The sequence below is a fragment of the Sphaeramia orbicularis genome, chromosome 12 (assembly GCF_902148855.1).
Source record: "Sphaeramia orbicularis chromosome 12, fSphaOr1.1, whole genome shotgun sequence".
Taxonomy (NCBI): domain Eukaryota; kingdom Metazoa; phylum Chordata; class Actinopteri; order Kurtiformes; family Apogonidae; genus Sphaeramia; species Sphaeramia orbicularis.
In genome coordinates this window covers 79,752,513-79,766,995 of record NC_043968.1, presented here as the reverse complement: position 1 = coordinate 79,766,995, position 14,483 = coordinate 79,752,513, and the positions used below count along the sequence as shown (strand labels likewise).

General features: G+C 34.1%; 1 protein-coding gene across 1 annotated transcript in view; it reads left to right on the top strand.

Moving 5' to 3' along the window:
• LOC115429145 (collagen alpha-1(III) chain-like) overlaps positions 1 to 14,483 on the top strand; it is a 97,851-nt gene that overhangs the window by 30,392 nt on the left and 52,976 nt on the right. Inside the window, exons 3-4 of the mRNA XM_030148392.1 lie at positions 3,979 to 4,023; positions 4,853 to 4,972. Coding sequence (XP_030004252.1) covers positions 3,979 to 4,023; positions 4,853 to 4,972 — 165 coding nt within the window. The remainder of the gene's footprint in view (positions 1 to 3,978; positions 4,024 to 4,852; positions 4,973 to 14,483) is intronic.

Sequence of the window (14,483 nt, the reverse complement as noted above, 5' to 3'; positions counted from 1 at the left end):
GCTTTATGTAAAGTGTCTTTGAGTTCCATGAAAAGCCCTATACAAATATAATTAGGGATGGAAATCGAGAACCGGTTCTTTTTTAGAACTGGATCCCAGTAACTCGATTCTTTGGAATCGTTTGCCTGCCTGCTTAACAATTCTGCTTATCGATTCCGCCTTCGGTGCGCATACGTAATGACATCACACGTGCGCTGCATTGTTTTGGTCAGAACGTAGCCAACATAGTGTTGAGGCAGAAGCGGTCTAAACAGACCACACCAGGTCCACTGGAACACTGTCAAAGCTTCCATGTCTTCAGAAGGGTGGAATCCCTCCAATATGTTCAAACATTTGTCCAGAGCATGGGATTCATTTGATTCACTACTTAGCAGCGCTTGTGAATCTACCTGCAGAGTGAACACCAGGCCGTCATCTGGGCCTGGTCTGGTTCCAGCGCAGGCAGCAAACGTCGTATCCCCTCAAATACAAGTTTCTGAAGGTAGAGGAAAGGAAATGAGGTGCACAACACCGGGAGACGAGCCGAGCCGAGTCGAACTGGTTCCATGGAGTGGAAATGAGGCAATAGAGGAATTAGTAAAGCATCTTCAGTTACACTTTCACTGTACCCCCCCCCCCGGGCCTGGCGTCATCTGTTATTATTATTTGTACATACTGTATATGGTATATTTTCTGTGTAGAGATGGAAATATAAAAGACAGTTAATGCAAACGTACCCGTTTGTACTCTTTTATTCCCTCACCCAGTGAGAATCGATAATGAATCGGATCGATAAGCAAAATCGCTAATGGAATTGGAATCGTTAAATTCTTTTGGATTTCCATCCCTAAATATAAGGTGTTATTATTATTATTATTATTATTATTATTATTATTATTATTATTATTATTATTATTAAATGGACAGTGTCGTCCATCCAGATGCCTGTTGAACCAAACCCTGTGTGTTTCCCAGCAGTCTTTAAACCAACACACTTTACATTGTTGTCATTGACATTTGACTTGAACAGGCAGCTTTTACAAGGATCCGCTGTGATCCCTTGTCTCAGGTCACTGACTTCTGCCTCTCTGGGCTCAAACAGACGTCTTTATCTGAAGTGTAACAGCCAAGTTGATGAGGACGAGTCATTTTACAGTTTGAGCAAAGGTTTACTGTCCTTCCAGCCCTTAGAGGTGGTGTTGGTGTCATTTTTCCTGTTAGTTCAGTTTTCAGCTCAGTAGCTGATATAGGCCATCAGCTAGTCCAATGGTTTCCAACCTTTTTTTGGCTCATGACCCCATTTTAACATCACAAATTTCTGGCAACTCCAGACGTTCAAAGCAGAGACTTTTTTGGGGGTTTTTTGGCTAAAATTTTTTTTTTTTCGATCACGTAATAGTTTGCTATACTATGATGCAAATAAACATTAATTTTAGAGGACATTTAGTCTATATAATGTATATTGTTCTGGATGGAGGCAGTAAATCCAGGTGTAGATTACTGCACAAAGGGAGAATTTGATTTTCTTGGTCAGGATATGTAGTCAGTCATTAATTAATGCTGTCAGTCATTAATACTGAACAAACAAGAACTCAAACTATGAATTATGAAAGAGCTGCAACATCTGAAATCGACCACAGTGAACATTTGACAGATTAACAGAACCACAGTGCTGCAGTTTCACACTCATTGGAATCGTCTCTGTCAACTCACCATATATTTTTATTTCTAAGTTTTTGTTTTTATTTTTATCAATTACTATAAATTTCAGGCGACCCCATTTGAATTCCAGGCGACCCCACGTGGGGTCCCGACCCCAAGGTTGAAAAACTCTGAGCTCTTGTGAAGGGGCAGTGTCTGTCGCCATCTTCGTCATTATCTTTGCCTTCATTGTCTTTGTTAGCAATTTCATTTTGGCCCATGACCTTTGACCTTGAGACGAATTTTTTAAATATTAAATGTTCCTTTCCTTCTAATGGTCCATATTTTAATGGTTTAAAACATGTAAATGGTTACAGATATTAATATAGTTACTATTGAGCACTGATAGAAAGTCGTATATGGACTTTCATTTGGGTTCATGACCTTTGACCTTGAGTGACCTTGAATGGTCCAAGTCAAGGTCACCAGTGTCTACGTTTCAATAATATTCTTCTCCGAAACTACTGGTTGGATTAATTTCAAATGATTTTGTAGCTTCCTTCAGACAATGTCTACAAAGTTTGTTCACATTTTTGAGAAATGTAGATTTTTTAAAATTTTTTAAAGAATTTTTTAATGTTAAAAAATATGCCTTTACTTCTAATGATCCATATTTTTATGGTTTATAACATGTATATGGTTGCAGATATTAATATAGTTACTATAGAGCACTGATAGGAAGTCATGTATGGACTTTGATTTGGGTCCATGACCTTTGACCTTCAGTGACCTTGAAGGGTGCAATGACTACATTTCTACAATCTTCTTCTCCAAAACTAGTGGTTAGATTCATTTCAAATTATTTTTGTAGCTTCCTTGGGACAATCTCTACCAAGTTTGTCCACGGTTTTGAGAATTTTTGCTTTTTGAATTTTTGGCAACTTTTTGAAATATTACAAATTTGCCTTTATTCATAATGAGCCATATTTTGATGGTTTATAACAAGATATTATTATTATTATTATTATTATTATTATTATTATTATTATTATTATTATTATTATACCGTTTTAAGACATTTTGATCTTTGAAATTTTATTAATTTCTCAACATATTAAAAATCAGACTGGAAAGTAAAAGTTTTGGCTTTTTTACAGTAAATAATTGCCTTGATTGGAACAACATGATGCCACAACTTTTTTTTTTAAGATGCAATTTATTTATTTATTTATTTATTTTTTACCTCCGCCAAGGAGGTTATGTTTTTGCCAGGGTTGGTTTGTTTGTTTGTTTGTCTGTCCATTAGTGTGCAACATAACTCAAAAAGTTATGGACAGATTTGGATGAAATTTTCAGGGTTTGTTGGAAATGGGATAAGGAAGAAATGATTACATTTTGGTGGTGATCGGGGGTGGGGGGGCCCACGGGGGGGGGGGCACTGATCAGCCTTGGCAGAGGTCTGCGCTCTCCGAGTGCTTCTAGTTATTTTATGGAATGTCCTTTGCAGCTTTGGACATAGTCTTTTTTTTTCTTTTTTTTTTTTTTTTTTACAGAAGATGAAAATGCACTGCTGGGTCTCAGGAGGTTTTAATGGTCCATATTTTGATGACTTATGACATGGAAATGGTTACAGATATCAATATAGTTCCTATAGTTACTACAGAAGAATCTGACATTCTCACAAATTTAACTTATTTTTGATTGGTATTAGAACGTGCCAGTGACATACAGGGTGGGGAAGCAAAATTTACAATGAACATTTAGTTGTTTTTTCTCAGCAGGCACTACGTCAATTGTTTTGAAACCAAACATATATTGATGTGATAATCATACCTAACACTATTATCCATACCTTTTCAGAAACTTTTGCCCATATGAGTAATCAGGAAAGCAAACGTCAAAGAGTGTGTGATTTGCTGAATGCACTCGTCACACCAAAGGAGATTTCAAATATAGTTGGAGTGTCCATAAAGACTGTTTATAATGGAAAGAAGAGAATGACTATGAACAAAACTATTACGAGAAAGTCTGGAAGATACTATTAAAGAAGAATGGGAGAAGTTGTCACCCGAATATTTGAGGAACACTTGCGCAAGTTTCAGGAAGCGTGTGAAGGCAGTTATTGAGAAAGAAGGAGGACACATAGAATAAAAACATTTTCTATTATGTACATTTTCTTGTGGCAAATAAATTCTCATGACTTTCAATAAACTAATTGGTCATACACTGTCTTTCAATCCCTGCCTCAAAATATTGTACATTTTGCTTCCCCACCCTGTACAGGGCCATTACTCCTGTTTTTTGTGTTGTTTTTTTCTCATTAGTTCTGTGTTTTGAGGTGTTCTGTTGTTTCCACAGGGCTGTCCTGGTGATCCGGGCCTGACTGGGTTTAAAGGTGATAAGGTAAGAGACAAGGTTATTATCGTTAACAAAAACTAATGAAATGATGAAAACTAGAATTGAAAAAAATTTTTTTTTCGGTAACTGAAATAAATAAAAACTGTAATTAAAAGAAAAAAATAATAACTAACTGAAACTGTATTGTGTGCTTACAAAACTAACTAAAATGTATAAAAATTATGGATTCAATTCCCTTCATTTTCGTTTTTGTCAATGTTGGATTGATATAAAATCGATTTATTTCCCTCAAGCAATTTTAGCTGCTGGCACCATATGATATTTAACGTCACTTGTCGTTTAAAGATGGTTTCTCGTCCCCACTCTACCTGGAAACATGGAGACTAAAGTTGGGAGAAAGCAGAAGAGTCCTGTCTGGGATTTATTTGAATGTGACGGTGAAGAAGATAAAAGATATTAAAAAAACTAAAACTAAACTAAAACTAAGCATTTAGAAAATAATTTAATTTAAACTAATAAAAACAAGCAAACCTGCTCTAAAAACTAATTAAAACTAACTGAATTAGAGAAAAAAAAGTTAAAACTAAATAAAACTAAACTATAATTAAAAAAAATTCAAAACTATTATAACCTTGGTAAGAGAACAGTTTCTACCCTGACACACCGTTATGTTGTTTTAACTCCATCTGACCTGTGAGGATGGAAGTACACGTGGTGTTTTTGCGTCTCAAAAAGCAGCTTGTTTTCTTCCATCCTTTCCATCCTCTGCTCCACACTCCTGCCGTCTCCTACTGTAAGACGAACTCTACCACATAAATCGATTGGTCTTGCAGAAAAGTCACTCCCACTACCACTTCCTCTTGATTCCTCACAGGGTAAAACAGGCCCTGAAGGGAATCCGGGAAAACGGGGGGAGCGAGGACCTCCTGGAGTGCCAGGTTTACCGATGCTGTACCTGTGGAAGAACACAGCGGAGGAGTGGGCCGCCTTCCAGGTAACATGACCACAGGGAATCTATACTACAAACAAAAAGTTAAGAATATTTCTTTTTTTTTTTTGGTCATTTTGGCCATTTGTTTAAAAAAAAAAAAAAACAACTCTGTCTGGTCATTAAAAAAAATGTGTTTCAGTTCAGTTCTCATACAAAAAAGTAAAAAGCACTCTGCAAGAATCCCAACTGAAAAAAAATAGCTAAAAAATTAGAATTATATTTAACTTTTTGTTTGTATTGTGGTTTATTTAATGCAGTGGTTTCCAACCTTTTTTGGCTTGTGACTCCATTTTAACATCACAAATATCTGGCGACCCCAGTCATTCAAAACAGAGACTTTTTTTTTTTTTCAAAAATTAATTTGTTTTTGATCAAGTAATAGTTTGCTGGTATATACTATGTTGCAAATAATCATTAATTTGAGATTACACTTAGTCTATATAATGTATATTATCATGGGCGGAAGCAGTAAATCCAGGTGTAGATTACTACACAAAGTGAGAATTGGATTTTCCTTGGTCAGGATATGTACAGTCAGTCCAGCTTGGATTTACAAGGCTGACAATTAATACTGAACAACCAAGAACTCAAACTATGAATTATGAAAGAGCTGCAGCATCTGAAAGCAACCACAATGAACATTTGAAAGATAAACAGAACCACAGTGCTGTAGTTTCAGACTCACAGTTTGTCATGTCTTTTATGTATTAGGATTGTAGTGCGTTTTTTAATTTTAATTTTTTTTTTTTAATAATTATTTTTATCATTTTTTTTATTTTTTATTCTATTATTATTATTATTATTATTATTATTATTATTATTATTATTATTATTATTATTATGGGAGGTTTCACAACAAAAATGTTGTATAAATGTAATGTGAATAAATGTGAATGTATAACATGTATAAGCACTGATAAACTGTCCAAATAGTTTTTATGAGTGGATTGTACAACTGAGTCTCATTGAAAATTATATATATATATATATATATATATATATATATATATATATATATATATATATATATATATATATATATATATATATATATATGTACAGGGTGTCCCATAAGTCTCCATACATAGGAGACATAATACATATATGGTTCTAACATGTATTTCTTTATATTTCTTCTTTATAGTTCTTCAGCAGTGGAGGACACGCATTGAAATGTGTTCCTGACAAAATGGCAATCGTATAGAGCATATTATAGAAATAAAAATGGTTTATGTCGAGAAACGTTTATTTTTCCTATGTATGGAGACTTATGGGACACCCTGTATATATATATATATATATATATATATATATATATATATATGTAATCTGATTGATTTAAGACATGTAAATATTCTTTATTAAACATCAAAAAGTAAAAAAAAAAAAAAAAACGCAAAATCTCATGTAAAGTTAGGTCAAAAAATTGTATTTTAATTATGGAAAATTACCGTATTTTTATGAGATGGTTATTTTCTGTTATTTAACAGTATTTTTTCGGCACCCCTGCTGCTGGAATATTACTGTTTTTTTAGTTTTGTTTTTTTATAGTGTAAGTATGGCACCATCCTCGACGCAGCACATGGAAGATTTAACCTGAACCTGATATCAGAACAGATCAAATGTTTCCTTCCCAGCAGCCTTAAAAGTCATTGTAAATTCTTGATCCCCACTGAAACCATCACCACCATAAACACGTGGACCAAAACCCCAGCGCTCTTTCATCTGATCCTGCAAAGTATTTTTACCATTGAACAGTAAAAATAACATCAGACAGATGTCAGCGCCGTCGCCTCATACATACGTAGGTAAACTCTGTTCTTCTGTCTGACCTGCAGTCCGTTTATCTACCATTAGATCCTGCATCTAAAGCATTTTACAGCAAGTTCTGGTCCTGAATTTTCTGGATCTTTTGGTGCTTTTCCAAATGTTTCACATATACAGTACATGTGTAAAAGTCCACGTACAACATTCTGTTTGTTGGTTTAGTAAAGTTCTAATGTCCACACATCTGACATACGTGAAGTATGTACAGCAGGAAAAACTGAAGTTTAAGGAAAAAACAACTTCTATAAACCAAAGTGGTCGTATTTAACGTGACCTCCATTTGACCGTAACATGTGCCAAAACAAAAAAAAAAGAAATCAACATGAATTAAAAAAGAACTGAAAAAAATCCACAAAATGACCAGAATAATCGACAAAATGAACAAAATAATCAACAAAATTAGCAAATAATCAACAAAATGAGTAAAAATGACCAACATAATCAACAAAATGAACAAAATAATTACCAAATGAGTCAATAATCAAAAAAATGAGTAAAAATTAGCAAAATAATCAACAAAATGAACAAAATAATCAACAAAATGAGTAAAAATGACCAAAATAATTAACAAAATGAGCAAAACAATCAACAAAATGAACCAAAAAATTGACAAAAAGAGCAATGTAATCGACAAATTGAGGAAATCATCAACAAAATGAGTAAAAATGAGCAAAATAATCCAAAAAAATGAGCAAAATAATCAACAAAATGAGTAAAAATGACCAAAATGATCAACAAAAAAAAAAACAAGATTATCAACTTTTTTTTTCATTATATACATTTGTATGTTTTACTCTGTGTTCATTCAACGGCAATATAATGGACTGAAATACTTTAAAATAGGAACTGTTTTGATACTTATAAAGTTTTTTCTTGTTAAAGTGGAATAAATAACAGCAACAACAAAATAAAAACAAAAAAAAAAATCCTCGAAGATTTTATCAGTACTTCACTAATAAATTTGATAGTACAAACGGTTCCAAATGATGCTAGCATGTACTTTTATTGCAAAATAAAAAGAACGTTCTTGTGGAAAGACCTCCAAACGACATCCAAACCTGTGTAGCTAAGTCTTCCATAAACGTCAGGATAACGCTCCGACCCAAACACCAGCTAAGCCTCTGAAAACCAAAGCAAAACCCAGGGTTTAGTGAAGGTTTTCCATGCCAAGAAGGTGTTAGGGTAACGTCAGCTGAGTCGGGCTTCAGTGGCCTGTGGACGGGATTAGAAAGGTTTATCCCATACATGCAGGGGTCGGCCACACACTAGAAGGTTGGTAGTTTGATCCCCGCCTCATGTCCACAAGAATCTCAATCAAACACAAACTTAAGTGTTCAGACAAAGACTGAAACACATTTTGGTGCCATTAAGTTAGAGATATGTTCTACAAATGCACCATATTTACCAAACACTATGTGGACAAAAGTATGTGGACACGTTGGATTCAGGTGTTTCTTTTCTAACAGGTCTGGGATACAAAACAATAATGACTAATGCCAGAATATAGTTTTATATTATGGGATAAATATTACTGCATTGGTTAGTTTGGGTTAAATTGTTATCTTTGCTTCAAAATGCCAAAACTATATGGACAAAAATATTGGGACACATCATGTCTACAGCTGTAAGATGTCCTGTTCATGATGATTTCCTTGAAGTTTAATGGTCGAGTTTTCTTCCTCTGTGAGATGTGAAGAAAGTAGATGGTTAGTTGTGGTAGAAAATTAATATTTACAGTCAGAGTATGAAAAGTATTTAATAAATTTAAGGTGAGAACATTTAGTATCAGTCATGGACAAAAATTCAATCAGTCACTGTTGAGAGAAATGAAGTCAAATCCATCTCTGAGGCATTTTAGAAGCAAAGATATCAATTTAACCCAAACTAACCAATGTAATGATATTTATCCCTTTATATCCACAGTACATCCACCCATATTACTGCCTTATCATGTACATTCTGTATATTTTGCACTTGCTGCATATTGCACTTCTGGTTAGAAGCTAATGTAATCTAATGTAATCTAGTCTAATCTAATATAGTCTAATCTAATGTAATATAATATAATCTAATATAATCTAATATAATATAATATAAACTAACGTAATGTAGTTTAATATAATCTAGTCTAATTTAATCTAATATAGTCTAATCTAATGTAATATAATATAATATAATATAATATAATATAATATAATTTAATCTAATCTAATGTAAACTAATGTAATCTAGTTTAATATAATCTAGTCTAATTTAATATAATCTAAACTAATCTAATATAATCTACTTTAATTGAATCTAATCTAAACTAATCTAATCTAGTCTAATCTAATCAAATCTAATCTAATAGAATCGAATATAATTTAATTTAATCTAATCTAATCCAGTCTAGTCTAATATAATCTAACCTAAACTAATGTAATCTAGTCTAATATAATCTAATTTGATCTAATCTAATTCAATCTAACATAATCTAGTCTAATTTAATCTAATCTAAACTAATCTAATCTAGTCCAATATAATCTAATTTACTCTAATCAAAATTAATCCAATCTAATGTAGTCTAATCTAATCTAAACTAATCTAGTCTAGTCTAGTCTAATTTAATCTAATGTAATCTCGTATAATCAGATCTAGTCTAATCTAATCTAATATACGCTAATCTAATCTAATCTAATCTAGTTTAATTTAATCTAATTTTATCTAATGTAGTCCAGTCTAATTTAATCTAATCTAATATAATCTAATCTACTGTAATCTAATCTAATCTAATCTAATCTAGTCTTGTCTAATCTAATCTAATCTAATCTAATCTAATCTAATCTAATCTAATCTAATCTAATCTAGTCTTGTCTAATCTAATCTAATCTAATCTAGTCTTGTCTAATCTAATCTAGTTTAGTCTAGTCTAGTCTAATGTAGTTTTTCTTTTTACTCAACACTTCCTCCACTGTTTGTTCTGGAAGAGTCGGAAGTTTATCTTTTTTTTTTTTTTTTTTTTTTTTAAATCTAGCTTTTTTTTGGGAGGTCAAAGGTCACCAGGTGTTGTTTTGTTGTTGTTTCTATAGTTTTTTTGGGAGGTCAAAGGGCACCAGGTGTTGTATTTTGTTGCTTATATAGTTTTTTTGGGAGGTCAAAGGTCACCAGGTGTTGGATTTTGTTGCTTATATAGTTTTTTTGGGAGGTCAAAGGTCACCAGGTGTTGGATTTTGTTGCTTATATAGTTTTTTTGGGAGGTCAAAGGTCACCAGGTGTTGTATTTTGTTCACATTGTAGAACATTTTAAATTTGAATGAGTCCATCTGAATCAAACTGGACTGAAGACAGACCATGATTAAAGACACCATGGGATGTTTTGCCTCGACTCTTAAATTCTGACCCTAAAAATAACCAAGGACGCAGATGGATGTGAATGTTTTCAAAGTGCGTTGCATCTGAAAGGGATTAGCATCCTTTATTTTTGATGATAATTGTCGTATTTACTTGCAGTTTTCAATGTGGTAGCAGTTACTGGGTTTTTGTTTTGCAGAGTTGTTTACAGGCTGAACATTCATGCATTTACATGGAGATGATGATAACCAGCACTGACCAGTCTAATTAACATCTAAAATCTGAAAGTAGAACGCCAAATGTCCTGCAGACGACTCAGATGACTATTACACCTGTGTTGAACAAGCACAAATGTTAAAAAAAAAAAAAAAAAATGAAACACAGTAATGATTGAAGGATTTTTTTGACCAGTATGTTGAGTCTCAGATGCCAGAAGATGTTCACAAAAACATGTCTTTGTTGGTTACATGACTCATTTGATATCAAATGGACTTTACAGTTGTTTTGAGGATGTTTTTTTTTTTTTTTTTTCTCCATTGAACGATTCCAACCAAATCCTTCTGTCCTGGTTCAACAGAGCTGAACTCGTCCTAGAATGACCTCCACACTGAGAAATGAGCACACGACTGTAAAATAGGAATGCACCCATACCGATACCAGTGTCAGGCATCGGCTCCGATACTCAGTGTGTGTACTCGTATTTGTACTCGTAAAAGATATCCGATACAAGTGCACCGATACCACTTATGGCCGTGTAATATTCCCAGTTCAGTGCAGCAGGTACGAGGAGGAGGAATAATATGTGTGGAGTGTGAAGAGTGTGGAGATTTAACCAAATAAATGACGGTGATAAAAGCAACGCTGACTGCAAGTAACGTTACAGACACAGACGGATACGGACGCAGCGTTCTGTCCGTCCTCTGCGTACATTCCATCCATTTTCCAGGTGCTGGCGGATGCGTACCCAGATGGAGAATACCAGCGGGTGTACAGAGCGGTGCAGACCGCCGCCAGCGGAAGTGAAAACGAAACTTATCGCTCATTTCTCTTTTCTCTTCCTGCTGAAGCTAAACTTTTAAACCTTACCAGAGAAAACGCTGCAATATTAGTATCACATTAGTGTTACCTCTGTCGTCTCCATGTTTGTTATTACTGACTTTCTTCTTCTTCTTCTCAAAAACTTTACTCTTCTTCATGGTATTTGTCCAGTATGGTTAATTAAGAGCGGCGCCCCCTGGTGGATTAATTGAGAAACACTCATTCCAACACATTAAATGTCAGTAGCAGCACTTTGTTCCAGTCAGACTAATGACAACGACAATAAAGCACATTTACAAAAGGAACTAACAACTGGAATGGGATTATTAAGTACTCGTATCGGTACTCGGTATTGGCAAGTACTCAAATGTAAGTACTCGTACTCGGTCTGGAAAAAAGTGGTATCGGTGCATCCCTGCTGTAAAATATCCAGAGTATTTTCCAGTTAACCCTATAAGCAGGGTGCAATTTGTTGGGGGGGTGGGGGGTCAACTGCCCTCTGGTTTTTACATCCCTACTTCTGCTCAATGAATTTAAACCTGGGGGGGAGGGGGGGGGGAGGGGCAACCATCCAATGTAAATAACAGCAGGTTGTGTCAGTTTTCTTCCACTTATATCCTACGTCACTGACACTAACGTTCACCTGAACTGAACTGTCGCAGTCTCAGAATTCGCAAACGTCCCCATGCACTGGGGTGCAGTAAAGGGGGGGGTAAACGTCACAAATTCATGGGACCCAGCATTTGTGGGGGGCCCATAGAGCAGTGGAAGGGGTCCAGTGGATACAGGTTAGAAGTTGTGAAAATTTCATGTAAGATCTGCTGTTTAATAGAGGAACAGAACCAGGAGTGTAAAGTTTCACTTTCGTTTCACACCAGCGTTATCCCCACCCCGCTCTGACAAAAAAACACCCCCCCCTCTGTTTTTTTGACAAATCACACCCTGCTTATAAAGACTACCATTATAACAGCCCGCCTTGACTTTTTTATGGTTTTTTGCAATAGAAGTAGCAGGAAATGTCTTTTTGCCAATTCTTTTTTTCTAAGAACTTAACTTTTAAAATCTGCCCATTAATTATGTTTATTATTTGTAATAAATGCTTAAAACAGTGTAATAGTAAAAAAATGAAGAAAAAAAAAACTTGCATTTTGTAATAATATTTGTTATGAAAAATAACTGAAAATGTTCTGAATGAAACTTTATGAGATTATATAAATAAACTTTAAACTTTAAACTATGTTCCATGTGCTTTAACACTTTAGTTTGTCTACATCAGGGGGGTCAAGCTCATTTTGGTTCAGTTCCATATTTAGCCCAATTTGATCTCAAGCGGGCCAGACCAGAAAAATAATGACTTGATATCCTATAAAATTATGACAAATACAAGTTTTTCATTTTGTTGTAGTACAAAAAACTCCAATTAAATTATGAAAATATTTACATTTTACAAAAAAGATGTGAATAACCTGAAAAAAAAGAAATTTTATTTGAAAAATTAGTGCAATTTTAACAATATTATGCCTCGACTTACTATTTATACTTGTACATTTACACACAATGTTACATAAACATTTGGCAACAGGCAGAATATTGTTAAAATTTTGGAGTTTGGAACTAAAATTTGAACAATTTCTACAATATTCCATGTCTTATTGTTAACACAACTCCAGATCACAGTGGATCCATAAATGCACCAAACATTTAGTAACAGGCAGAATATTGTTAAAATTGCACATTTCAGGTTGTTCATCTTTGTTTTTATTTATTTATCTATTTATTTATTTGTGTTTTATACTGAAATAATAGTTTTGTAAATGTAAATATTTTCACAGTGTAATGTTATTTTTTTCACTTAAATTTTTTCCACATAATTTTTCACAAGGAAAATTTGTTGTTGTCATTATTTATGGCTTATTGTGTTGTTATTTTGACTGTAGATCACATTGGTCTGTATGTGGAACCTGAACCAAAAGGGTCTGGACAACCTGGACTGTTCAGGTTCATTTGTGCACTTTCATCCTGCAGGGCCGGAATGGACCCTTTGGCGGGCCAGATTTGGCCCCAGGGCCACATGTTTGACACCTGTGGTCTAGATCATTCTGTGTCCATGTTCTTATTTTCATTTCTTTGTAGTCAAGTGTTTTTCAACCTTGGGGTCGGAACCTCATGTGGGGTAGCCTAGAATTCAAATGGGGTCACCTTAAAATTTTTAATAACTGATTAAAAAAAACCCAACAACTTAGTAATAAAAAAATCTACGGTGAGTTGACAGAGACAATCCATAAAAGACATGACAAACTGTGAAGCTGAAACTGAAGCACTGTGGTTCTGTTTATCTGTCAAATGTTCATTGTGGTCAGTTTAACCCTTTCATGCACGAATTATGAGAACCTTAATCAAGATTTTTTTCCCTGAGTGTTTTCATTTCTCTTTAAACGTGAAAAAAAAACAATGTGATTGAAAAATTTCTCATAGAAAAAAATTTAAAAAAAATAGATAAAATAAATAAAAAGTAAAAAAAAACAAAACAAAACAAAACATAAAAAAAAAGTTTAAAAAAATACAGCATAATAATAATAATAATAATAATAATAATAATAATAATAATAATAATAATAATAGTAATAATAATAGTAATAGTAATAATAATAATAATCAGCTGGACACCTTGCGTTTAATTTTTGAAGCAAAGAAATATGTATTTACTGATAAACTGTGTGAAAACTATGAGGGAGGGCTTGTGATTCTGGGGGTTTATGCTCAGGGGAGATCTACACAAGTTTACCAATTCATGTCAGAAAAGATATGTAATGTCCTAAAACTTTAATAAAGATATATGGGAAAAAAAAAAAATCCATGACTATACAAGAGAACAGCTGTAGAATAGCTGTCCACTGTAGTGACCAGTATACATGAAAGGGTTAATGTGTACTGTCTCTGCTACATAAACAAACAAACAAACAAACAAATAAATAAATAAATCGTCCTAAAAGGGTTAAAGCTGTGAACAGGTGTAGTCGTGCTGATTCATTCTTACATAATTCCCTAAAATCCTCCAGACGTCTTGGTTCTTTCAGCCGTCTTCCTCCATCCCATTGGTTCTCTGTACTATCTGTATGACCTTTGACCCCTCCGTTGCAGAGCTGGCGTGCCAGCGGCCGCTGCGTCCTCATGTGTCGGCTCTGTCTCACAGCTGTACGTTGTAGAAAACCCACTCTGAATGTCAGCGTGATGCACAACTTCAAGGCCACGATTGGAAAAAGATGAAGCAGGAATAAAAGTCTGCGAAGGCGACGTTAAGCTTCAGCGCTTTGAACTT